Raw genomic sequence first — 27561 nt, forward strand, 5'->3', positions numbered from 1 at the left:
TCCAGATACGGGAGAGGCTGGGGGTCAGCCTGGGGGAGAGGCCCCCCACTCTGGTGCCCGTCACACATGTTATGATGTGCATGAACTGTGGCTGCGACTTCTCCCTCACCCTGAGGCGTCACCACTGCCACGCCTGTGGCAAGGTGAGTCACCTCATCTGGGTGAGTGTGAACTTAGGGTCGTGTGGGGTGGGCACTCGGGCATCCAGCAGTTACTGTTGGGCTCAGGGCAGGGTGTTTTCACATTAACCTTATGAGGCCCCATTTTACTGATAGCCTCAAACCAGGGCTCCAAATCCCATTCCGTTCCACCACTGCATTCCCAAAAGAAAATCATAGCGCACGTGGTTATTGTCTTTGGAGAAAAAGTATCATGTCCTGGTTAAGGGCTCATCAGAAAAACTGATAGACACTTGCACAGAAACTCTGTGTCTCCACGATGGAAAAGCAGGGGGACCTGGCACAGTCCTGTGCTCAGAACAGTACCTGGAGAGGTGGGGGGTGAGTCAGCAGAGGGGAGAAGATGCTGGTCCTCTGCACGTGCACATGCACATGCACGTGCAGAGGGTGAGAACCGTTCCAACGTACGTCCCCAACCCGGCTTGCAGATTGTGTGCCGGAACTGTTCCAGAAACAAGTACCCTCTGAAGTACCTCAAGGACCGGATGGCCAAGGTCTGTGACGGCTGCTATGGGGAGCTGAAGAAGAGGGGCGGGGATGTCCCAGGCCTGATGAGAGGTAACCTGGGCACCACTGTTCTTCCGGGTGGCTTCTCGCTGGCCCCTGGTTGTGCCTGAAACCACATTCCTGTGGAGGTTCAGAACAAAAGCAGCCCTGAAGGAGGAAATAAGGGTTTAAACTCATACCTGGGGCACCATTTCCCAAAATGTTGGCTCCATGGGAAATGGATAGGCACTCCCAGGAGGGTCTGTGGGCAGCTAAGCTTGGGAAACGCTGGGTCAGTGCCTCTCTGTGAGGGGGATGGCAGGTGTGGTGCTTCAGGTATACTTTGCCATGGTGACCCTCTTTTTGAAAATGTTCTGTAGGCTTGTGTTCTATGGGACCTTTCCAGGATAAGGATTTTAAGATAGATAACAGAGGAGTTGTGGATCAGGGAAGGGCTGAGGGCTCCTTGAGTGATAGAGGATCCTGAGGAAGCCAGGCTGGCCCCTGAGAGACTGTGCTCAGGGTACAAGCTTTGCCCAAGCAGGGTTGGGCCAGAGGGACAGCAAGTGTATACTGGGCCCAAAACCAAAGATTTCTCCTCTGTGGGGCCACCTGAGGCCATCACAGAGGACAGCCCAGGTGAAGAAGGGATAGCCAGCACCCAGGAAAAGCCTTCCTTCTTGGCCCCCGTGGCCTTCATGTCATCAGAGGGAGTGTGCCTGTCTTTCTGGTCACACCTAATCCCCCTCATGAGGCTGATTCCCATCTCAGGAGGGACCCAGAGCTCTAATTTTATAGGAATTGACATTCCAAAGCAAGAAGCATGCCTGTCCATGTGGACACTCACCTCCCATCCCCTGTGGCTTGTCTTGGTTACAGAGCGGCCCGTGAGCATGAGCTTCCCCCTGTCCTCCCCCCGCTTCTCGAGCAGTGCCTTCTCATCTGTCTTCCACGGCATCAACCCCTCGACCTTCAAGAAACAGAAGAAGGTCCCTTCGGCCCTGACCGAGGTAAGGCAGGTGGACTGCCTATGTGGGAGGCAAGGGATTTAGAAGGTTCATGGTCCTCCTCGGTGGACAGGGTATGACCTCCCCCAGCCTGGCTGAGCTCTTCAGGACAAAGAGAATTCCCAATGGGAGACACTCTTGTGACAAGGACTGACTCACCACTAACAAGGGCCTGTCTCCTGGGCATGACTGAGAACATGCCTGCTTGGTGGCAGAAGGCGGGACCCGAAATGTAGATGGTGCTAGAAGTCTTTCCCATCCCTCTCTCCCCTCCAAGTCTTTCTTTTTTTCTCCTTACTTTCTTTCCTGTCCCATGGCCTAGACCTGGTCCCCATGGGTAGTGCACAGATCACTGGGGTTCTTCTGACTAAAACAGCCACAGTCCCGGCTTAGCCCTCCCTAGCAGGCCCTCGGAGCTGTGCTGTCCACTTCAGCCTGCGGGTCCCAAAGGGCCTTGGGTGCTGAGCCTCCTGGAGGATGTGGGACTGTCTGCAGGAAGCCTCAGAATTGCTTAAATTCAAGTCTTTCCTACAAAGAGGGCCAGATTATATGTCTATATTCTGGTCACAACCACAAACAAATGTGTGCCCATGAATATACAAGCTGTCAAAAGAAGATCAGCTGTTTCCAAGTTTTTGCATTAATATTCATTATTGAGTAGTGGGTGGCAAGGGTTTCAAAAGTGTTAGGGTATGGAAATTTTAAAGGGGTACAGTTCTACTCATTTACTTAATTCCTTTGCATATTAAAAATCTTGGGAATAACACATACATGGTAAAAAAAAATTTTTTTCAAAACAGCACAAAAGAATACCTGATGAAACATGAGTTTCTCTCCCTCCCCGAACTCCTCCAGTCCCACCTACTCCCAGAGGTAACCACCATCAAGTTTCTTAGGGATCCTTACAGAAATTTTAATGCATATACATAATAAAGATGTACATCCATTGATCCTTTTTTTTTTTTTTTTTTTTTTACTGAAAAGGTAAATTGTACTGAATCTTCTATACACTCTTCACACTTAATTTCTCTTAGCTATCATTCCACATTTGCTCACACATACAAATCTCATACTTTTTACGTTGTATGGTTGTAGCATCATTTATTTAACCTAGTCCCTTTCCACCAATTGAGAAAAGATCACCTTTTCACTCCTGCTGGGCAGAACCTGAGTGTTCCATGGGCACACAGTTTGAGAACCGCTGCTCTTAGCCTTCTAGAGTCCAGCTGTCTCTGATGCTGGTGTCCTAGCTAGCCCTTTGGTAATTTTTGCTCAAAGTGACAACCTTTTTACTACCTAGCAAAGACTGCACTTAGTGGGATTTGCAGCAGCCCCAGGAGAAATGTGCCCCACCTGTCACCCGCTGCCCTGTCCCTTTTCCGCAGGAGCTCCACCTTAACAATAAGCCCTGCTCCCCATGACAAAGTCTGCGGAAATGCTGCCTCTCCGATCACGTGCCAGAAAGGGAGGTCAGAATCGGCTTCCCCCAACATACTCTGTCCACTCTGCCTTTCTCACTCTGCGAGCTGCCCTGGCAGGGCAAGTGCAGGGAGAGAAAGCCTGTGTCTGGTGCTGGGAGTCCTGGAACCTGTGGCGGACACAGACTCCTTTCCTGGTACCTCTTAAAACAGTCCAGGCTGGGTGTGTGGGGGGCTCAGTTGTTAAGCGTCTGCCTTCGGCTCAGATCATGATCTTGGGGTCCTGGGATCGAGCCCCACGTCGGGCTCCCTGGTCAGTGGGAAGCATGCTTCTCCCTCTGCCTCTGCCCTTCCCCCGCTCATTCTCTCTCTCCCTCTCCCTCTCTCTCTCTCTCTCTCTCATGAATAAATAAAATCTTTAAAAAAAAAAAAAAAATCCCAGGCTGGTGATGGCCTCCTTTCCCTGCATTGAAGTTCATTGACCTTCGGAGTATTTGCCAGGAGATCCAAGTTCTCTACCCTCTCTTCAACTAAGTAGAGATTGGACCTTCAGTAGATAACCTCCATTCCTCTAGGCGTCAGTTTCCCCATCTGCAAAATGGGAAAGTCAGATGAAATTATTTCCAGACCTGGCCTTCTTGCCCCAATAGTAAGATTAGTATTTTGAGCAGTTCTGTGGGCCAGGCACTATACCTGTCAGGTACCTCTCTTAGGTCATTGACTCCAGTTTTGCTCGTAGGGAATCTAAGACTTAGAAGAAGTAAATTGCCCACATTGCCCATCAAATAACTGGGAGAACCTGGGCTGGAACCCCAGACTGGTATTTCTCCAAACCTGTATTGTGTTCTGAACCCCCACATAAAGACTGTGCAACAGACAAATCCTACTTCTACTAATAACAACAGGAATTAAACCCCCCCCCCAATTAGGAAGATTACAAAACCTTTTAAGTAAACATTACAAAGAGGATCCATCCTTAAATATAAGAGATAAGCTTAAAAATCAGGGGCACCTAGGTAGCTCAGTCAGCTGAGCTTCTGACTCTTGGTTTTGGCTCAGGTCACGATCTCAGGATTGTGAGATTGAGCCCCATATTGAGCCCACATCAGGCTCTACATTCAGCATGGAGTCTGCTTGAGATTTTGTCTCTACCTCTGCCCCCCCACTTGTGTTCACGTGCTCTCTGTAAAATAAATAAAATATTTAAAAAATTTAAAAAGTGTAAGAATCAAGTTTATTTTTTTGAGCATGTATGTATGGGTTTTTTTATTTTTTCAAGTTTTTATTTAAATTCCAGTTAGTTAACACACAGTGTTTATTAGTTTCAGGTGCACAATATAGTGATTCAACACTTCATACATCACCCGGTGCTCGTCACAAGTGGCCTCCTTAATCCCCATCATCTATTTCACCCATCCCCCACCCCTCTCCCCTCTGGCAACCATCAGTGTGTTCTCTATAGTTAAGAGTATGTTTCTTGGTTTTTTCTCTCTTGTTTTTCCCGTTCACTCATTTGTTTTGTTTCTTAAATTCCACATATGAGTGAAATCATATGGTATTTGTCTTTGTTTGACCGACTTATTTCACTTAGCATAATACTGTCTAGCTCCATCCATGTCATTGCAAATGACAAGATTTCATTCTTTTTCATGGCTGAGTAATATTCCACTGTATATATTTATTACATCTTCTTTATCCATTCATCAATTGGTGGACACCTGGGCTGCTTCCATATCTTGGCTATTGTCGGTAATGCTGCTATAAACATTGGGGTACATGTATCCCTGTGAATTAGTGTTTTAATATTCTTTGGGTAAATACCCAGTAGTGTGATTGCTAGATCTAGATGGTAGGTTAGTTATTTTAACTTTCTGGGGAACCTCCATATTATTTTCCACAGTGGCTGTACCAATTTGCATTCTCACCAACAGTGCAGAAGGGTTCCCCTTTCTCCACATCCTCACCAACACCTGTTGTTTCTTGTGTTGTTGATTTTAGCCATTCTGACAGGTGTCAAGTGGTTTTTCATTGTAGTGTTGATTTGCACTTCCCTGATGATAAGTGAGGATAAACATCTTTTCATGTATCTGTTGGCCATCTGGATGTCTTCTTTGGAGAAATAGCTGTTCAAGTTTTCTGCCCACTTTTTAATTGGATTATTTGTTTTTTGGGTGTTGAGTTTTATAAAGGCTTTATGTATTTTGTAAACTAACCCTTCATCAGATATGCCATTGGCAGTTATCTTCTCCCATTCCAAAGGTTGCCTTTTAGTTTTGTTGATTGTTTCCTTTGCTGTGCAGAAGCTTTTTATTTTGATGAAGTCCCAATAATTTATTTTTGCATTTGTTTCCCTTGCCTCAGGAGACATATTTAGAAAGAAGTTGCTGTAGCTGATGTCAAAGAAGTTACTCTCTGTGTTCTCCTCTGGGATTTTTATGGCTTCAGGTCTCACATTTAGGTCTTTAACCCATTATTGAATTTGTTTTTGTGTATGATGTAAGAAAGTGGTCTAGTTTCATTCTTCTGCATGTTGCTCTCCAGTTCTCTCAACACCATTTGTTGAAGAGACAGTCTTTTCCTCTTGGATATTCTTTCCTGCTTTGTCCAAGATTAGTTGACCGTATAGTTGTGGGTCCATTTCTGCATTTTCTATTCTGTTCCATCGATCTCTGTATCTGTTTTTGTGCCAATACCATACTGTTTTAATGAGTACAGCTTTGTGATATAACTTGAAGTCTGGAATTGTGATGCCTCCAGCTTTGCTTTTCCTTTTCAAGGTTGCTTTGGCTAAATAGGGACTTTTGTGGTTCCACACAAATTTTAGGATTGTTTTGTTCCAGCTCTGTGAAATATGCTAGTGGTATTTTGATAGGGACTGCATTAAATATGTAGGTTGCTTTAGGTAGTATAGATATTTTAACAATATTTGTTTTTCTAGTCCATGAGCATGGAATGTTTTTCCATCTCTTCGTGCCATCTTCAGTTTCTTTCATCAGGGTTTTATAGGTCCTCATAGTATTGGTCTTTCACCTCTGTGGTTAGGTTTATTCCTAGGTATCTTATTGTTTTTGGTGTGGTTGTAAATGGGATTGATTCCTTAATTTCTCCTGCTGCTTCATTATTGGTGTATAGAAATGCAACAGATTTCTGTACATTGATTTTGTATCCTGTGACTTTACTGAATTTGTTTATCAGTTCTAACAGTTCTTGGGGGTCTTTTGGGTTTTCTATATATAGTATCATGTCATCTGCAAAAAGCGAAAATTTTACTTCTTCCTTCCTTTGGATGCCTTTTTTTTAAGTAATCTCTACACCCAACATGGGGCTCAAACTCATGACCCCAAGATCAAAAGTCGCATGCTCCACCGACTAAGCCAGCCAGGCACCCTTCTTTCTTTTTGTTGTCTGATTGCCGTTGCTCGGACTTCCAGTGCTATATTGAATAAAAGTGGTGAGAGTGGACACCCCTGTCTTATTCCTGACTGTAGAGGAAAAGCTCTCAGTTTTTCTGCATTTAGGATAATATTAGCTGTGCATTTTTCATATATGGCCTTTATTATGTTGAGGTGTGTTCCCTCTAAACCTACTTTATTGAATGTTTTTATCATGAATGGATGTTGTGCTTTGTCAAATGCTGTTTCTACATCTATTGAAATGACCATATGGTTCTTATCCTTTCTTTTGTTAATGTGATGTACCACGTTGATTGATTTGCAAATATCAAACCACCCTTGCATCCCAGGAATAAATCCCGTTTGATAGTGGTGAATGATTTTTTTAATGTATTGTTGGATTCAGCTTGCTAGTATTCTGTTGAGGGTTTTTGCATCTATGTTCATCAGAGATATTTAGCCTGTGGTTCTCTTTTTTAGTGGTTTCTCTATCTGGTTTTGGTATCAGAGTAATGCTGGCCTCATAGGTTTCCTTCCTTTTCTATTTTTTTTGAATAAAATGTTGAGAAGAATACGTATTAAATCTTGTAAGAATCAATTTTAGAAGGAAGAACCTTTCCCCCAGATATTTGCAGTTTCATATTATGGGGCCTTGTGGGTTGGGGAGAGGGAGCCAAGAATCTGAAACACCACTTGGGGCAGCACTCCTGAAGGCAGTTTTTGACTCGTGTGTCTCCTGGGTCCACTCAGTAAGTCCTGTCTTAATCCCTGGTACTGTTGTGCTGCTTTTGAGGTGCTGGATGTATCCTGAGACCTCATCTGAGTCTCAGATTTCAAAGCAGTATACACATTCTGCCAGCTGGTTTGCACTGTCATTTTAGCTCCGTCTGAACCATGCCCACCCCCTGGTGCCCTGACCACTCTGCTTCTCTTCTGTCAGGTGGCCGCCTCGGGAGAGGGCTCCGCCATCAGTGGCTATCTGAGCCGGTGCAAGAAAGGCAAGAGGCACTGGAAGAAGCTCTGGTTTGTCATCAAAGGCAAAGTGCTCTACACCTACATGGCCAGTGAGGTAGTGGTGGTTCGTGCTCTCTGTCCTCTCACCTGTGAAGGCCCTCAGGTTAAGCTCATGCCTCAGAACGTCCCCGTGGGTATGCACAACACCCCATCGCCTGCAGGGCGGTGTGAGGCTGGATGCGGGTTCCAGTTCCCATAGCACTCCAGTCTGTGTCGAGCAGTACCATGTGCTGAGTGTTGCTACAAAGACACAAGCATGTGTAGGTTCCAAGTGGAAAGACTTTACCAGTTCTCTGTGGAGATACGGCGGGACAGCTTGCAGACCTGTGCACCCGAGTGTTTGAAGGTCACAGGCCCGGCATCTAGCACAAGCCAGGCACTCCAGGGAACTACACTGTTTCGTGGTAGTGTTTCTACTAAATACAACTTCAGTTGATACTTTTTACAGAGCGTCTTACCTTTACATATAAAATGTAGGAGGGCCTTGGACGGCCTTGGAAGTGAAGCCTGCTTCCAGAGCAGCCGGGTGCGGGCTCTGTTCTACAGCAGGTGGCTGTCTGGTCCTGACCCGGGCTGACGCTGGGTGATAGTTTGAAAGATTTCCATGTCTAGCCCCCACCATCCAGTGGCTTCCGCGGGCTAAACCCACTTCGAAAACGGGACTTAAGAGCCCAGCTGCTGAGCATGTGTGTTTTACCCCAGGAGGATGGTCACATCAGCACAGGGCTGGCGCTTCTACCCCGACCCCAGATGCTGGCGAAGGTGCAAAAGACACTTTCTTTTTGGGGCATAAACGTTCTCTTACAAAAGACCTGTAGCTGTGATGGTTGCAGCCTGCCCGTCCCTCAGGGAATCCCAGAGGCCGGCAGGGACGCAGACAGACAGAGGGGGACCCACAGTAGGCCTGAGTGACTCCAGTGCCCTCACTGACATGCCCACAGAGGAGCTGAGGAGAATTTTGATCTTTCCAGAACAAACTGAAATGTGATGTGATGCCCACCTGCAGCCCAGGGCAGCATCTTCCAAAGTAGGTATTACACAGGATGCTCACAGGGGTTCTCTAAAAATTGGATTCTGAGGGGACCCTGAGTAGGCAGTTAGTAGGAGTACTTCTTAGAATCTGTAATGTACCCAGATGTGTTATGGATCTCTGAATGAGGGGATTTCTCAAGCTGGCCTGACCACAGGCCCTTCCTCATGGAGTGTCTCATGGGACTCTCCCATCCCATGGACCACTCTTTGGGAAGAAATTCTGTCTTAGGTGAATGAAGGCTAGTGATAATTAAATAACCACCAAAGAGGTGAATCCTGTCTGAGAATGGAAAACCCATTCTCAGTGTCCATTCTGTAGGTCCTGAGCAATGGTTGTCATTGGAAGTGACACCCTAAGTTGATTTTAAAAGGTGGATTTTAAGTATGCTTCCAAAGTGGTTTTTTCCATAAAGAACTAGTACAATTTCTTTTTTTTTTTTTTTTTTTTGAACTAGTACAATTTCTTAATAAGACCATGCAAGTGATAGGACTAAGCTCACAAATTCCATCAAAGAAAAAAGGTTTGATAAAATGGATAGCCAGTTTTCACTGTGTGTACTGTCATGAACCCCTGTTGTTTAGCTGTGGTATCCCCACCTCATTCCTGTCCCCACAGGCAGCACACTGTTCTGAATTTTTTCTACCATAGATTAGTTTTACCTCTTTTAGAATCTTCATATAAATCAAATCACATATAAATGTGACCTCTCCCACTCAGCATGAGGTGTTTGAGAGTCACCCATGTTTTTGAATACATGTCATGACATTTTATGGCTGAGTAGTATTCTATGTTGTGAACATACCACCATGTGTTTATTCCCTTCATCAGTTGAAGGACACTTGGGTTGTTTCTGGTTTTTGGTAATTATGAATAAAGTCACTTTAAACTTTTGTATAGAGGTTTTTATATGAAAATAGGTTTTTATTTCACTTGGGTAGACACCTAGGATTGGAATTTCTAGATCATAGGAAGGTATATGTTTGATTTATCAGAACTTACAGCCCTTTCGCAAAGTGGTCTACCATTTTATTGTCCCCTCAACAATGTATGTAAGTGTGAGAGTTCTGGTTGCTCCACATCTTAGTTAACATTTGGTATTGTCAGTCATTAATTTACTAGTATCTCAGTGTGGTTTTAATTTAGATTTCCCTAGTAACTAATGATGTGTTTGATGTGCTTATTGGCTCTTTCTGTATTTCTCTTTGAGAAGTGTCTGTTCAGATCTCTTGCATATTTTTTTAAGTAAGTTGTCTTATTACTGGGTTACAGGAATTCTTTACATATCTTGGATACCAGTCTTTTGTCAGATAAATGTTTTGTGAATATTCTCTCCCTGTCTGTGGCTTGCCTGTGCATTTTCTTAATGAATGAATTTGTTCTGTTCTTTTGGTGAACAGAAGTTTTTAACTTAAATGAAACCTAATTTATTACTGTTTTCCTTTATGGCTGTTGCTTTTCATCTCACAAGAAACTTTTAGTCTACTGCAAGTCACAAAGTTGTTCCCCTGTATTTGCTTCTGAAAACTTGAATGTTTTAGTTTTTACATTCAGGTCTATCTGAAATTAATTTTGAGTATGGTATGAGACAGGGGTTGGGGTTCATTTTTTTTCCATATGGATATCCAGTTATTCCACCACCACTTGTTTAAAAAAAAACTTTCTTTTCCCTATAGGATTATTTTGGTGCCTTCGTTAAATATCGAATGACTAGGGGCACCTGGGTGGCTCAGTCATTAAGCGTCTGCCTTCGGTTCAGGTCGTGAGCCCCGCATTGGGCTCCCTGCACAGCGGGAAGCCTGCTTCTCTCTCTCCCACTCCCCCTGCTTGTGTTCCCTCTCGCTATCTCACTCTCTGTCAAAAAATAAATGAAATCTTTAAAAAAATTAAAAAAAATCAAATGACTAAATACATTTGGGGCTATCTCTGAGTTTTCTATTCTGTTTCACTGATATATTTACGAAATCTTATGCCAATACCTTACGGCCTTAATCACTAGAACTCTATAGTAAGTCTTGAAGTCAGACTGTATAAGCCTCCAAAATTGTTCTTTTATTTATTTATTTGTTTGTTTGTTAGAGAGTATGCATGTGCGTACAGAAGTGGGGGGAGGGGCAGAGGGAGAGAATCTCAAGCAGACTTCCCACTGACACAGGGCTCAGTCCCATGACCCATGAGATCATGACTGACCTGAGCCAGAGTCACCAGTCTGATGCCTGATTGAATATCCCAGGTGCCCCTTCAACATTGTTCTTTTTAAAAGATTGTTTGGGGTATTCTAGGTCTTTTGTGTTTCCATATAAACTTGTCAATTTCTACCCAAAAGCCTGAGATGATGACAGAGATTGTTGAATCAATTTGGGGAGAGTTGGCATCTTAATATTGAATCTTCAAATCTATGAATATGGCATAAATCTTCCTTTATTTAGTTCTTTAGTTTTTCTTTTAATGTTTTGTAGTTTTAGTATAGAGGTCTCATACTTCTGTTCTTGCATTTATGTTAACCTTATTCCTATTTTATTTTTTGCATGCTATTTTTTTAAAGATTTTATTTATTTTTTGACAGAGAGAGACAGCGAGAGAGGGAACACAAGCAGGGACAGAGGGAGAGGGAGAGGGAGAAGCAGGCTTCCCACTGAGCAGGGAGCCCGATGCGGGGCTCGATCCCAGGACCCTGGGATCATGACCTGAGCCGAAGGCAGACGCTTAACGACTGAGCCACCCAGGCGCCCCTGCATGCTATTTTGAATGGAGTTTATTTTCAGTTGTTTGCTGTAAACAGATATAAAAAAATTGATTATCCCGTGACCTTGCTAAATTGATTATTGGTTCTAGTAGTTGTTTTACAATCAAAACAAGTCCTTTGCAAGCACAGATAGTTTAACTTCTTCTTTTTCTGAACTTTTTCTTCTTCTTGCCTTAATGCAATGACTAGGACCGCCAGTGCAATTTTAAGTCTAATTGGTAGGAGCGAGCACCCTCTTGCCTTGTTCCCAATCTTACAGGAAAAGCATTCAGTATTTTACTATTAAGTAGGATGTTAGCTGTAGGTATTTTATAGATGCCCTCAGATTAAGGAAGTTCCCTTCTAGTTTGCTGAGGGTTTTTTTTTTTTTAATCATGAATCGATACTGAGTTTAGATGCTTTTCCTGATCCAGCGGTCTTTGAAAGTTGATTTCGTTTTATATACAACCTCAACTCCTCCTCCTTCTCCTCCCACAGCCTTCTTAGCTAATTATATCTTAACTAATTGCTTAACTAATTTTATCTCTTTGTCTATGTGTGGTTTCATAAAGTTGTATTTTATGAGCATGTATTTTCACATAAATATGTATGTGTAAATATATGTTTATATACAAAAATCTCTTTTTCCACTGAGTAGATTTTAAGATCCATTTATGTTCTCTGTGTAGGTCTCATCACAGTATTAGCAACTTTATAGCACAGACACCCTACGTGCTCCATATTGAGACGTCGTGGATAGGCTGTGGGGGAATGAGTATTGGGGATATCATCTGGAATAATTCTGGAAAACAGAGTCTCTGACTAATCAAGTCAGCAGAAAGAATGCAGTGGTAGAAGGTGGTCGTGAGTCCAAATTCTGGCTCTGCCCCTGACTGACCTGTGTGATCTTAGGGAGTGATTTACCTTCTCTGAGCTTCAGGGTCTTCTTAGAACAGGAGTGACACCTTCTGTGATGTTGTGAAGATTCAACAAGATAATATAAAGATGAAAATGCCTGGACCCTAACAGGCTGTGACAGAATGTTAAGTTTCTTTCTCTCCTCATGACTGGTCCTGGCGGGAAGAGGGGGTGAAGAGTATGTGTGTGGTTATTCCACTGTTGCCAAACCATGCCTCACACAGAAGGGCTCGTCGCGCACCTGAAATCGGAGGTAACAGTAAATGCTGAGCAGTTGACTGTGTGTAGTGCCGTGTGTAATATCGTTTTCCCTTTTGCCCTCTGCAGGACACAGTGGCCATGGAGAGTATGCCTCTGCTCGGTTTCACCATTGCCCCAGAGAAGGAAGAGGGCAGCAGTGAAGTAGGACCTATTTTTCACCTCTACCACAAGAAAACCCTATTTTATAGCTTCAAAGCAGAGGATACCAATTCAGCTCAAAGGTACCCAAATAACTAGGCCTGTATCTCCTTGCCTCTCCCTCTACAAGTTGCTACCCAGGGCTCTGGCTTCTCTCTGCTCCAGCCTCCTGTACCATCTAACCCCTTTGGGCCACAGCAGAACAGCAGAACAGAACCTGTTCCTGGTTGTAAGATTTTTTATTTATTTTTTAAAGATTTTATTTATTTATTTGACAGAGAGAGAGATAGCGAGAGCAGGAACACAAGCAGGGGGAGTGGGAGAGGGAGAAGCAGGCTTCCTGCCGAGCAGGGAGCCCGATGTGGGACTCGATCCCAGGACCCTGGGATCATGACCTGAGCCGAAGGCAGACGCTTAACGACTGAGCCACCCAGGCGCCCCTGGTTGTAAGATTTTTTAAAGATTATCATGATTCGTTCATACAGGCATGCTTTGATTCAGCAGACCTTTTGCTAAATGCTAGGGAAACAAATATGAATATGACATGGTCCCCAATGTCAGGCTAATAGTCACCTAGTCCACCTGCTCACTTCTAGGTTCTCTGACCAGAGTCTCAGAGCTGTGACACCTAAGTGTGCCCTCTCCTCTGTTTTACAGGTGGATCGAGGCCATGGAAGATGCAAGTGTGTTATAGCAGTTATCAAGCATGTGGACTCAGAATAAAGTCTTAGGTTGAATGTGGACCCTTCCAGAAGCCAATCTGTGTCTCTACTCCTCGGGACTCATATCTGGATTCAGCACGGGGCCTCATCTTTTTTGCCATAACCCCCTCTCTCACCGTCACAAGTGGAACCCCTAAGGAATATTTATGAACCGCTCCTTTTCTATTCTTGTGTCTTCCACCCGCCCGACCCCGCCCCACCCCAGCATAAGCGATCTCCTTACCGGGTAGTGAGACCACGTTTAGTTAACGTGAAGACATGGAAACAATAGGAAAAAAGTACATTTTAGAAATGCAGGCTTTTTAGTGGAAACAAGCTTACAGTTTCTACCAGTGGTGAACATCATCACCTTCCATAGCACTGATGGCAATGCCTCAGGCGGAACGAGAAACAACTGGTAAATAACAGCTACCCTCATCGAAAGCACTTTATTGTTTTACTGAGCTACAACCTCCAGTTTTATGTTTTCCAAGTGATTTACTTAAGTAAGGAGCAGATGGAGTCCTATGGACTAATTTGCCACCAGTTCTCAACAAGGGTGTACGTACAATTGATTTGTGCAAACACGGATGGACCTTGCCAAGTGGGCAGGTGAGCGGCACTCAGAGGGGAGGGTCCTCCTTACTGCAGAGGCCGCACTGCACTGGATAAGGCAAGGATTTTCTCCTCCACTTGATCGTGAGACCTGTATACGGACATGACTTAAGGAAGGACCCCCTCCTTCCCGGGGTGGTCCTCACAGTACCCCAGTGCTGGATGCTCGGCTGCCGGCAGGCCCAGCCCCCACCCTGGAGGTCACCACAAACCCTCTGAAGAGATAGGGTCTGCTGTAATTTATTGTGTGCCTTCCTGTGTTTACCCAACATGAGCTGACAGTGTTATGTGTAAAAGAACCTGTGCTTGTTTTCAACATGGTCACCCTTCGGCTGTATTACCAAAGCCTTGAAAGATACGAAGACAGAAAAGATATAATCAGAAAGTGAATTGGTGGTCTTGGCCAGTGGCTCTGGACACAGTGAGGGGGCACAGAAGTAGTGGCTTGAAGAAACTCTCTGGGCACCTGGGGCTCAGCCACCTCCCGCTGATGACTGCTGCTCATCATGCTGGACAAATTTCTACATAGAGCAAGAATGGGGGTGGGGCAGGTGGGATTCCTTGTTACTCTCATTGAAATAGAAAACGATCATATCATTTCCTGATGTCCTGTCCCCTAAACAAAACGGCATTTGCTGACAAACCTTTTGTAAAAAGCACCATCTCAAGGAGTTATTTACATTAAATATTTTCAGGGGAATTTTTTTTTCTAGTTTGCAATTTCTCCTTTAAAATGTTTGCATTGAACATTTAATTAATGATTGAAACTAAGTGATTAGACAGATCTTTTTATTAATTTTTGAGGGCTCAATTCCAATGCAACCACTTTCATTATCAGACCTACTTTAAGCGGGCCTTCTAGAGCCTCTGAGCCTTTAAAAAGCACAGCAAGACTTCGGCACCAGGTAGTGGGAGCTTCCCCAATCTGCTGTGCGCCACTGGCCACTGTCAGTTTCTGGGCTCCAGGTAGAATTACGCATCTGGAAGTCATCTGAAGGTCTCTTGTACCATAGAACATCCTATTTCTGATGCTGAAAAGAAGAGGTAATGGGGCTTTGATTTCTCAGTCAGTAGTTACCCTAATAAAAACCGCCTGGGTTATAGATAAAACCTAATGGATCGGTTTTATAAAAGGAAGTAGCAGGGGCCACTAAGATCCTCCACAGTTCCTATGTGACTGGGCAAGGACCCATCTGGTTTACCTGTAACTCATTCTTACCTGTCCTTCCCACGGTTCTTCGATTTCAGCCAGTTTCTACTAGTCAATTTCGCTTGCTGTTCCTTCCCTGACCTTCTCTTTGTCCAGCCCATTTTACAGGTTCATGGGGCCTGGTTGGAATAACTCAGGTGAAGCCATCCACCTGGCCTAAGGGTGGATGCACCCAGGGGCTAGAGAAATAACAGCTTTGATGCCACGACCACGCTCCCCAAGCTTCCCATGGTATCTGCTTTGCCTACCTGCTCCCTGGGCTTCAGCAAAGGCTGTGTTTCTAGGGAGGAAGCAGTTCTGTGCCAAGCTGTAGCCCAGAAATGAGAGCACGCAGGCCCTGGGTAAAGTCACTCACGTCAGTAGCTCCAAGCCTTGGTGTTTTCACCAGTCACGTGGAGACCATTCCAACTTCCCAAAGAGTTCAGGGGTAAAGCACAAACCAAACATTCAGGAAAGTGGACTGGAAACCATAACCCCATGGGGAAGGGCATGCACTGTACAAAGTGAAAATAAGTAACGGGCCCTGCTCTGTGACAATACAAGATGAAGACAATATGCAAAGACCTTCCTTCTTATTCATGGAAATGGCAAGAAGGAAGCCAGGCCTGAAGAGAGCCTGGCAGGGGCAGGCTGAGCTCCTTTGGTCATCAGGTCTTTTCCCCCTCTATTTGTTTTGAATGACCTCTCTTTGAGCTCTTCACACATGGGTCAAGAAAACACAGTCCTTTGCAGGGTTGGCCTCTGCCTGCTTCTCAGAGTCAGTAAAATTTTATGAAACTGGAGTTGCACTGAAAGCACTTACTTTCAAGTGGCTTCACACCTTCCCTGCAATGTATTTCCAGCCTGGATTGGTTTTAGTAACTAGGAAGAATTCTGTTCATGATTACTAATACAAAGCACACTAGAAACAAAGTGTCCAGGGACATTGGTCGAGTTCCTGGCTCCTGGTGATAATTCTTGCACATACCAGAAGTAGGCTTTGAGTTGTTGTGGTCAGGCCGACAGACACGCTGACCACGTATTCTCCGTTGGATGCAGCCTGGTCCCATACGTGGGTGTGGACTGAGGGTGGATCACTGGGTGTACGCCATGCAGGCCAGTGCCCAGGACACCGACAGCCCTGCTACCACCACTGAAGGGTAATGAGGTCAGAGTCTTTTCTTCATCCAGCCCAGCCTTTTGTTTGACTGACAGTATAAATGTCATCGCTGAACACTGAACCTCTAAATGGGGACTGAGGTCACCTGGGCTAGGAGTGGTAGGACTAAGCTGGAGCCTGAGTTCTGCTACAAGGCAGAGACAACAACATGCTAGAATATTCTGTTAATTGATTCAACCGTGTTTTGTGGCTTCTATAATCGTGGGAGTTTTGCGCTTCCACACATGAATGGTCAGTTGAAAGGACAGAGGTGTCCACGCTAAGGAGTCTGTTTTCAATAAGTAAGAGCAAACTAACATCAAATTGGTTTAAATAGCTTTACAAGAGGAGGTCCAAAAGCAGGGCAGTTTCAGACTTCGACAGTATCCCTAAGGACCAAGCTCTTCGGGCTTCTCTAATCTGCTGTCCAGTGTCAGCTTGATTCCAGGGCTGGTTCTCCAGAGACTGATGAGTGACTGCCACTGATGGCGGGGCTAGAGGTTTCCCTGTTCACAGGCACCAGGGAGGGGGAGCTCATCTTCCTGTTCTAGCTTTTTCTTAGAGGCACCCAGCAGCCCTTCCGTGACGCTCCAGGTCCACACTTACTTATTGCCTGCCCTTTCTTAAGCTACTTATAGGGACAGACTGGTCAGGGGGCTGAGGGGAGGACGGCTGCTGAGGATCCACCCACAAAGTCCACTCTTTGGACCACATCTTTTGGAAAGACTACGGTTTAGATTAGCATAATGTAAGGGCTCTGCAGGGCCATGGAGGAAGCTCCCTAGGTGGCCTCAGTTTCTTCCTTGCACAGATAATCTGGTGATGCTGTACAGGAAAGGGCATCCTCTGCTGACAGAACAGAATGACAACAGGCCTCATTCTCTTGATAGTCCTTCACGGGTACTGTTACAAAAGAGCAAGTATAGAAAGGCAGCACATCCACAAGAGTGAAAGAGAGGTTTGTACAAAATAAAATCCGTGTTAAGAAAGCAGAGAGAGAGAGAAACAAAAGACACTGTGAACAAAAATTTTAGCCTTGTTTTTTTAAACTCTAGGAGTGGGTTATGAAATCGATGCAGTGGATCACAACCAGCTCCCTCCCCCAGCCCCACCCTACATGCTCACTGAAGACAGCAGAGCGGAACACAGCAGGGCGGATCCGTCCTCCTTAAGGCTGTTTTATGACATTTTGTTTTCAACTGTGTGTGCATACACATGATATTACTGATTGTTGATGTCAAAATGTAGTTCCACTTCTAGATTATGGTCAAAACTTACTTTCAAAAAATTTTTAAGCCACTAGCTTAAGACTGTCAGGTAAGAAAAAAATGAGCACCGAGTTGCAGTTAAGACATATAATGAGCCAAATCAAAAGACCTTACTAAAGACACATATTCAAATGTAAGGACATTGCCAGTTTTATTTTTTGAATGCTTCAAAAATATAACGAGGGGAAAGGTATAAAATTCATGGTAAAGCTACAGAAATAGTTTTGATCAGGAAATGGTATGGTAGTAATCAAGGTATCAGATACCTATAAGCAAAGTAACATACACCTGTTATTGGTGTATGTAAATTATAAATTATAACAATTATCCAGAAGCTGAGAGTTGCAAATATGACAGAACTTTAGAATAACAACATGTTTTATGCCAGGGGCTCCCAAAGCTTATTTTCAACAGTGACCACTACTCTGGTTTATTACATAAAGATTTCCCCACTCAAGTGAGAACTGCCCTAAATGACCTCAAATTCTCTTCAAAATTAGGATCTCACTTTCAAAAGTGCAATTCACGTTCTCTCCAAAGGTAGACTCAGAGGGAAAGTAAGGAAGGATTTGGCTCTATGTCTAATGTGTTCACTGGCAAGGTGTATCCAAAAATCTGTCTTGTGGTCAAGGATAGGCATAAGCCTATATGTTCCTAAGAACTCCTTTTAAAGTAACAGACACAAGCAGCAGATGAAGATTTAAAAGAATTGCCATCTCCCGTAAATCTGTGGCCCTTCAAATCCAGTGGCCTATACTTAACAACCCTTAACAATACCACACTAGAATTCATGAATGTGTAATGGAACTGCCCCACTGTGAGCAATGTACATGAGAAAATAAGTTACCTCTTGATCGCTACAGTAATTGGCTATACCCCAAAGCATGAGGCTTGATTATTCCAACATGTATAATTATGGAAGTTATTACAGGCATAAAATTAGATAGCTCTTTTTAAAATACAGCTATAATACCACTCAGTGTGACCCTGAATCTTATTTTATGGGGCAGAGTGGAAAATGACCATTAGTTTTCACTGTAGCAATTTGACTAATTTCTCTTAAATCTCAACCTTTCACCTACTCAACAAAGATCTTCCATTTTTACAATTATGAAGATATCACTGTCTCATCCTATAAGTCCATCCCTTGCTATATAGGATAAGAAACATCCCCTCCTAACAAAAAGATGTGAAGAAAATGGCCTTTTATTTATTTATTTTTTAAGATTTATTTATTTGAGAGATCATGCGCCCGAGCAGGAGGAGGGGCAGAGAGGGAGGGTGAGAGAATCTCAAGCAGACTCCCTGCTGAGCATGGAGCCTGACTTGGGGGGCCATCCTATGACCCTGAGACCATAACCTCAGCTGAAATCAAGAGTCGGACACTCAACCGACTGAGCCACCCATGTGCCCTGAAAATGGCCTTTTAAATAACATTTCTTAGAAAGCTTTCCTTTTTCCAAGATACGTCCCTTGACATTATTAAGCTTTCTTTGTGAAAATTTTTAAGGGAACAGTATTTTTCTTCTTTGTTTAAGAAAGCTACAGGGATAAAACTGCTAAGAGAGGATGCAACATAGTGTTCCTTGACAAGTTCTCTCTTTGGGGATAAAAATCACAATAAATACAACATTTGCTAAATACCGTATCTCAAAATTTTAAATTAACAAAGTGCATTAAACATTCAAAGTTTCTTGTCTACATAATTTAGGTGTTTAGTTCAGGGCTTTGGTCAAGAGTTTTGAGCTTTGAGGTTCAGCAGCCTTCATGAACGCGTGTTTACCACTTGGAAGAGTGCTTCCATGTTCTTCCTTCCACACTCCCCTCCGCACCCCACCCCCGTAGGTGGGGGGGCCTCAACTGACCTAGGAGCCAACAGACTCAGGAGTTGGATCTCCTCTAAAGCCCCACAATCCATTAATGGCAAATCTGGAACATGCCAAGACATCCAGGGTAATTTGTACCCTATCACCGCCATCATCCTAAGCTGAAAGGTGACTTTCAGTTATTCTGAAAACTGACTCTGCTGATTGAAACTCTGATACACAATTGACTGATAAATACTGACTTTCCTAACACAGAGAAATGATGATTACCTAAGTCATAACTGAAACATCTATGAACAAATCAAATTTGTTCAACAAACCTGGAGCCTCGAGAATACATGATCTTTCCTTCTAGGATTAATTAGCTGGAAAGAAAAGTTAATATGATCAGGGTTGTGTTGCTGGTGCTAGAAATGTTCAGTTGACTGCTGGAAGAAGAGGAAGGGCTGAATGTTGCGCACGTTAGCCTAGGAGAATGCTAAGGGACTTTGGAACACTGCAGTACTCAGGTGCTATTTTAACAGTGACAGCCGAGTTGGCACAGTACTGAGCACTAGAGACATCGTTACTTACTTCCAGGAGCTCACCCCCTGAGAAGTCAGGTACAAACACTCGATGGTAGAGGTTGAGAAAGCGCTGTGGGAGAATGGTAACAATGAATTGTGCCTGAGGCAGATTAGGAAATCGCCGGGTGGGGGTGTGACTTGTCATCTGAGGAGGGCTTGCCTTATACAGAAAAGGGGTTGGAGAGGCCCTTGGAGGCAGAGAGCAGGAGTTAAGGTGTTGAGAATGAGTAGGATACCATGTGGCATATTCAGGAAATGGGGTAGCTCGGAATCATCAAAGTGGAGGGAAGAAGTCACAAAAACAGATGAGACAAAGAAGGACTGTTTGTGGCCAGGTCATTCAGGTCCCCTGCACTTACCTATAGTTTCTAGGGGATGTAGGGCAACGAGATTGGGGGGGGGGGTCCTTCAGATGCTTTAAAATAGGGGACAAAACATCTGTTTTAGAAAGACCACTCTGGTCTTCCATTTAAAGAAGACAGACTGAATACATGTGAGATGGAGTCTACTCTGTCAGAGAGGGCTGCCCCAACAGATGCCCTCCTGCATATTCTCCTGACAATTTGACTTACTCTTCCCATCAAGTGATGGAGTACGCATCTCCTCCCCTGAACCTGGACAGACCTGTGTGATGGCTCAAGGAGTAGCAGAGGAAGTGACTTATATAAAATGCCACTTTGTTCTCTTGTGTCCTCCTCGAATGTGTGCAGCATGCTATGAGGAAGCCCAGGCCACACGGAGAGGTCACATGTCAGGATTCACACTGCCAACCAGCATCAGTCACTAGACAGACTAGGAAGCCGTTCAGATGACTAGCTCCAGCCACTTTCTAACTGCAACCACAAGAGACCTCCAGAGAGAACATCCTATCTGAGCCCCCTAGAACTGCAAGATGATAATTTTAAAAAGTGTTTTTTAAGCCACTGAGTTTGGATGTAATTAGTTTCACAGTGATAACCAGGAAGCATGCATTTCGTGGCTCCTTTCCAAAACCTACTAAAAGGACAGTAAATGAATAAAAAGATATAACCTAAAGGACAAAGAAAATGCAAGAAAAGGCACAGGGTATCAAAATGGTCAATTATTTTTGGAGGATACCTGGACAGTGGCAGCTGACTTAGCAGAGAAAACTAATACCGAAGTGACTGCAGGGAAGGAGTCCAGTGAGACACAAGGACCAGTCCTTGCTCTCAGGAGGCTTGGCGATTTGAAGGCACAGATGTCTGAGAAGGCTAGAGTGGGACTAACAAGAGGATCAGTTGAGAGTTGCTGTAAGTATTCATGAGACCCTCAGATCCCCTGACCCCACTCTATAGAGGTAAGTGACTGCCCTTTCCCACCCTGGCAGGAAACAGTAAATTTATGCTCCGGGAAAATGAGAACTACAAGAGGAACGTGCCTCCAGCGACCAACGCATGCGCGCACAGGCACACACACACTGCATACAACCCGGAGACACGGGCTCCCGTCTCCTGCCTGCGAAGTTCCCTTTCCATGACAGATTAAAATGTATGTTCAATAGAAGGAATCAAAATTCTGAGTTCAAGTGTTTTTACTGTAATACTACCATTGAATGATGCTCTAATCTGAAAGGGGCTGAAAAGACCCACTGTGAAGGACTTTCAGCGGCCCTAGCTCAGTTTAGATTTTATCTGATTGGTCAAAGGTCCCAAACTAGTTCTGAGACCCAGAACCATGTTTAAGAGATGATGCTTGGCCTGCATAGTTAAAAAACCACTTGTAAACTGCCAACATTTCAAAACCAAGAGATTTCATTTACAAATCTGGATTTCTGGCTTCTCTTGAAAAATCCATTTCTGGCTGCATTCCAGATGCTGATGAGGGGCTGCCCCTTTAAGTCTAGTGAGCTCCCCAGGTGTCACTATGACCATTTAACATACTAATAGTGTTTATCTCAGCTTACTGACCTCCTTTAGAACACTTGCAAGACCCGACCCCTGCTGTCCTCGCGTTAGGCATCTGAGTTTTCACTTCAGCCCTAAGCAATGCAGAGCCATTAAAGAACTTGATTGGTAGAAGAGAGCTAGAACTGGCTGTTGGCAGAACACTTAGGCAGTGGGAGGGAAAAGGGGAGGGCGGTGGGTGGGGAGGGGGCAGCTGGCAGACTGGTTTGGAAGGTTAGGAAACCATGACAGCAGGCCAGAGAGACCTAAACTAGAGAACAGTGGAGGAGGGGCCAACCGTGAGGACAGAACCAAGAGGATCTCTGTGTAGACCCAGTCCGGACAATGTACCCAGAGCGTCCCCAAGGCCAGAAGCCTCAGGGCAGCATCCTAGCTTCTCCCCAAGGTGAAGCACTTCTCCCCAAGGTGATCCAAAGCAAAGCACTGAAGGGGAAGACTTTTCCAAGAGTCTTTTGGCTTTGAGGTACATTTCCTGGCCTGTAGTGAATAGGCTGTGGGGCTGAAATAATCTCTTCTTTAAGAAACTCAAGCAGTGCCACTATTCAGACTTTGAGAGTAAAAGGCCAATAGGCCCCGGTGATTAACTCTTGTGGTAGCGCTGGGCTAGTGAAGAACTCCCAACCTCAAGATTGAGACCTCCTAATTAGGCAAGCTGCATTCTAAAACAAGGGACCAAGGGCAGGCACATTTTTCTGAGAAGATAATCTAATTTTCCACATGTTCCAAGATACCTGAGCCAAATACAACTTTGAAATAATACCTTTTCAAGGCCCAGGAAGCCTCAGGTCAGAAATTCCCAGCAAAAGCCATTCTGGAGGGGACTCAGGAACTCACTCTCACAGTGTCCCTGCGTTCCATTCCCACCAGTCTACCACAGGCTCAGTCTCTTTTCTCTTCCTGGGAAAAGCAAGGGCCAAGTATACAGAATCTGAGACCTCTCCAAGTAGCCTTCTACTCTGACAGAACTTGACTCTGACAGAATCATGGAGGTGGGAAGACGGTTTTCTTTTCAAAGTTCTCAAGGACAGAAGAGAAATAAGCAGAAATAACTATGAATAAATGTTCCACCACCTGCCAACCATGTGACTTTGGAGAAGTCATGCTCCCCTGTTTAAGGCCTCAGCCTCTTCAGCTATAAAAACAAGATAATACCATCCACTTCACAAAGTTATTGTGAAGATTTAATAGGATAATGTGAGTATAAGGAACAGGCAATCTGGTACTTATTGATTACATCTGTTTAGATTCCACATTCTTAAAAAATAAGGCTAAAAAGAATTATATCAGGTTTAACAGTTTATTTTATAAACATGTCATAATTATATAAATGATATAAATGTAAGTTTCATAAATTACTATACATAGCAATAAAGCATAAGCTATTACAGAAAAGCTGATACAAAGATATAAATACTTAAGAAGGTAATTATTAAGCCTTCCCACAGTCTACAAAAATAAGGAAAACCATCATTTCTGCTACCAAAAAAGCAGTATCTTTACAAGTTAAAAAACCAACTTTGCTTAATAATAACTTGAAAATTTTAGCACATATACAACTATTATTTAACCAAAATTTGGTTTTCATTGACATTTATTATTTAAATAACCCTGGATGGCAAAAAACATGTTTACTCTGTCCTATGTACAAAATGAAACTGCATGATATTGTTCCTGCTCTCAAGGAGCTCACAGACAAGTTACTTAATGACTGAGTGAAGAACACACTAGTTAAGTGTTGTGAAAAAAATACCTGCCCAGAGAACAGAGAGGGAAGAGAAAGGAACACTTGGGTCTCATCCACAGAGCACTATGCAAGGAGTGAACAGCCCCAGGCTCACATCCCAGCTCAAGGAAGTCACCAAACTTTGTTTTCACTGAGTTCATCTTAAAAGTGGGATGATAATATGAATATTGTTCACCATATACTGTTGCTGGGAAAAGCACTGATTCAGTAAATACCCATCTTTACTAGGTACTGTGGTAAGGGCTGAGATAGAGAGGGACAAGGCACATTTCGATACAGAGCTCACAGTCTGGGTAGGTGCCAAGAAGATGCACACACAACAGCTGGGTATCATCAATCCTGTCAAGCCCCTGTCCCTGTGAATGAATAATCTTCAGCAGTGGTCAGTTTGAAAAAACCAACAACTGCATTTCAAAAAATGAAAAGTTTTGTCTTGTTTTTCTTTTGCCACGCATTTTTGGAATTAGATCAGTGGTTCAGGCCGGTAGTGTACATCAGAATTCTCTGTGATGCTCAGAAGTGCTGATGCCAAGCCCACCCAAAGCTTAATGCTTCACAACCACTGGGGCCTGGCAGTTCTTTACTACACCCCTCAGTCAAGAACCCTTTAATATTTAAAGGCAGATAAAACAATGTTAAAAGCACTGTTGATATAAATGTGGATACTTATTAACAGTCAAAAAAAAAGTATAGCTAGTATGATACAACTTGAATTTTTTTTGTGATTAAAGCTGCTAAAACACTCTCACTAAAAAGACTTCTAGCGAGGCGTGCCTGCGTGGCTTAGTCTATTAAGCATCTGACTCTTGATTTCGGCTCAGGTCATGATCTCAGGGTCATGGGACTGAGCCCCAAGATGGGCTCCACACTGAGAGTGGAGCCTGCTTAAGATTCTCTCTGTCACCCCCCACCTCACATGTGCACTCTCTAAAAATAAATAAACAAACATATATATATATTTTAAAGACTTCTAGCAAAAACACAATGAAAAAAAAATGGCACTACGGCAGCACTGATTTCAGCTTGCAGAGGCCTGTTACCTGCTGATATTGTCTGCAATCTGTCTCTGTACGTGTGCATCTGTTTTCCAGGGAAGAAAAGCTGCCCAAGATTATGAACCCTTTCTACACTACTTTTTTAAAAAAAATTTTTGAGAGAGAGCGAGAGAGAACGAGCAGGGGAAGGACAGAGGGAGAGGGAAAGCAGACTCCCTGCTGAGCAGGGAGACGGAGGAAGGGTTCCATCCCAGGACCCTGGGATCATGACCTGAGCTGAAGGCGGCTGCTTAACCGCCTGAGCCACCCAGGCACCTCTCTACACTACTTTTAATATTAAACAACTAACCTTAAAGTGAACATCTGGCCACTGATACAGCATGGTTTTACAGCATAAACCTTAAGGTCAAAAGGACTAGATCACAGCTCTGGCTTCCCTTATTGCATCTGTAACATTTGGCAGATTGCTTACCTTACCCAGGCCTCAGTTCCTACACCTCAGTAAAATGAAATAACTGTGCCTTGTTCACAGTGCTAATGATAGGCCATCATAGAAACATTAATGATTGTTTAATATTTACTTCAAAATTAGTGCAATTGTAATGTGTTTGCAAAAAAAGAAAAACCCAAAACTCACTGATGTATGAATTTTTACACTGTATCTGGAAGCATTATTTAACGTTAAAAAAAAACTAATTTTTGAAAAAGAATACAATTGTAAAAACAGTCCATGTTTACAAGGATTTACCATCAAATTACTGTGTAACCATAGGCACATCACTTGACCTTTCTGGTTCTCACCCACCTCTCCTTTAAGATCTTCCTGCCAGAAGAGGACTGGGCCATATCATTTCTTGAGGCCCCTTCCAGCTTCAGGCAAGACATTACAAATTTAACTCTTTTCCCCACTTACTTCTTTTCGAGGTGAGAACATGGGAAAAGAAAAAAATGGTGTATTTAAAGCATTTCCTATCAAATAGAAATATAAGATTTAGGACAAAATACTCAAAGTTGGGGTCAGCCTGATCAAAGCACAAATGTTTAACAAAAAAGGTTAACCCATCCATCTTGGGATCAGTATTTATTCATAACAAACAAGAAAAATGCAAGAAAAAAATCAATTAGCAAGGAATCTTCCTCCTACAAAGCATGACGATCAAGGAGAGTCTAACCAAAACATTTCAGGGCATCTAGGAAAAATAAGTGGTCCACACCTCCCAAAGCAAGTCAAAACCACGACTTAAAAAGAGAAATATCTAAAGAAAACCTACAACCCAAAATTCTTAAGACCAAGAGAAGCAATTTTGCACTTGGTTTACACACACTTATGTATCACTGTTCACTAGTTCCAAAGAGCAGGGAGAGTGGAAAGGACGTAAGATTTGGGTCATGTGTTCACTAAAAGACCATAAATAACAGGTTTTGGACGATTTCAGTACTTTACCTAATACTGCCAGAAGCTGGCGACCTTTAAAACCTAAATAAAAACCATCCGTAAAGAGTACGGCACAAACAATTCAATACCCACCAATAAACCACCCACTTAACCTACAGGCTCTCTGCTGGGAGACTGCTTCTTCAATCAACAGAGGCTTCAGCTCAGCGGGAGGCCGGGATGGAGGATATCACAGGGAGAACACAGAAACCACCTAGCCTCGAGGAGCTCGCGGTCCCCCAGGAGGCGCGGGCTTGCATCCGAATAACGGTGCGCCGCGTTCCCAGGTTTTCAAGACGACCAATCGGCCCTCTGCCCTGAAAACAGAGGCGTCCGCGCCATAGAAATTTCATTTTCGCCTAGCGGCTGTGCCAACCGAGTCCGGGGCGGAGGCTCCCCGGCCAGCAGGGCCGACACCAACTCCCGCCCGCTCGCCGCCGGGCCCGCGGGCCGCCGAGGGGCCGGATGGACCAGCGCCGGCCGCGGCGTTCCGGTGCGCGCGCGCGCCTCAGCCAATCGCGTGCTCGCCCGCCCCCCGCGGCCGCGGCGAGGCTGGCGCTGGGAAGAGGAAGAAGAACATTCGCCCTCCTCCTACCAGCGCGCGGGCGGCGGCGGCGGCGGCACCGGGGTCACGAACTCTGACCTTTCACTGACAAAAACAATAACAAACCCCCCCTTCCCCGCGACCCCGGCGGCGCCCCCGGGCCCGCCCCCGCCGCCCCCGCTCCCACCTCGGCGTCTCGTCTCTCGCCTGCTGCCCCGCGAGCCCGCGGCCCCGGGGCTCCCGCCATCCGCCAACGCCGGGAGGCCGGCCTCCCCGCGCCCTGCCCTCCGCGTCGGGGGCCGCCCGCCGCAGACACGGGACCTGCTTCGAGGCTGCTTTGGCGCCAAATCCTGAGGTAAAATTGAAAAGGGGCCGGGGCGGGCTCGGGCCGGCGGCGGAGGGGGCGGGCCTGGCGCGCGGACATGGAGCCGCCGCGACGGCGGCTGAACCCGACCCTTTTACCTTTGCCACGGGGCGGCGGCGGTGGCGCCGCCGGACGCTTTGCATAGTGGGCCGGGCCGCTTCCCTCCCCTCCCCGCCCGCGGCCGGGCGAAGAGAGCGGGCTCCCCCTGACCGGCCCGGCCGGCGCGAGGGTGGGGGCGGAGGGGGAATGGCCGCGGCCCCGCCTCACAGTTGGCCCTCCGCCAGCGCCGCCATTTTGTTCTCGATGGAGATGGCTCCGGCTGGGCCAGGCTCCCCTCCTCCTCCCTTTCATCCTCCTCCTCCCTGCAGTCCCTCCTTCCCTAGTTCCCCGGCTCCTCGCCCCTCCGCTTCCCGCCCGCCGTTGGAGACCGCCGCGGCCCAACCGCCGTTTTTTCTGAAGGGAGGGTGGAGAAAAAGGAGGGAGGCGGGTGCGGGGCGCGACTTCGTGAGCGACAGCTGTCCCGACCAATTGATGCTCAGATAGGAGGGCTGGGGCCTCTGACTCCGCCCCCCAAGGCTCTGTTGATTGGCTCGGGCGGGAGCCCAGGCAGGGCGGGAGCAGAGGCCGCGGTGCGGCGTGAGGCCGGGGCGGTGGGGGCGGGG

The 27561-nt window shown here is 45.2% G+C and overlaps 2 protein-coding genes and 1 long non-coding RNA gene across 10 annotated transcripts in view; 2 read left to right on the forward strand and 1 right to left on the reverse strand.

Moving 5' to 3' along the window:
* Positions 1-14584, forward strand: part of FGD5 (FYVE, RhoGEF and PH domain containing 5) — a 120887-nt gene extending 106303 nt beyond the window's left edge. For 4 of the 6 annotated variants that reach the window (XM_036073630.2, XM_078074742.1, XM_036073628.2 and 1 more), the window contains 6 exons: positions 6-143; positions 608-737; positions 1545-1675; positions 7423-7551; positions 12497-12651; positions 13226-14584. In XM_036073630.2, coding sequence (XP_035929523.1) covers positions 6-143; positions 608-737; positions 1545-1675; positions 7423-7551; positions 12497-12651; positions 13226-13262 — 720 coding nt within the window. In that variant the 3' untranslated portion in view covers positions 13263-14584. Of the gene's footprint in view, positions 1-5; positions 144-607; positions 738-1544; positions 1676-7422; positions 7552-8467; positions 8524-12496; positions 12652-13225 lie in introns of all 6 variants that reach the window. The other 2 variants (XR_004911274.2, XM_036073631.2) reach the window with 2 other exon arrangements.
* On the reverse strand, positions 127-27338 carry LOC118523828 (uncharacterized). Its single transcript, XR_013448882.1, has 4 exons — positions 26998-27338; positions 3574-3681; positions 1513-1635; positions 127-833 (listed from the first exon to the last, which is right to left on the reverse strand). It is a non-coding gene; the product is annotated as an uncharacterized LOC118523828 (long non-coding RNA).
* NR2C2 (nuclear receptor subfamily 2 group C member 2) overlaps positions 26554-27561 on the forward strand; it is a 98471-nt gene continuing 97463 nt past the window's right edge. For all 3 annotated transcript variants that reach the window (XR_004911275.2, XM_036073637.2, XM_036073639.2), the window contains exon 1: positions 26554-26890. The gene's annotated coding sequence lies outside the window, so the exon portion shown is untranslated. The remainder of the gene's footprint in view (positions 26891-27561) is intronic.

Source organism: Halichoerus grypus, chromosome 1 (genome assembly GCF_964656455.1).
Source record: "Halichoerus grypus chromosome 1, mHalGry1.hap1.1, whole genome shotgun sequence".
NCBI lineage: Eukaryota > Metazoa > Chordata > Mammalia > Carnivora > Phocidae > Halichoerus > Halichoerus grypus.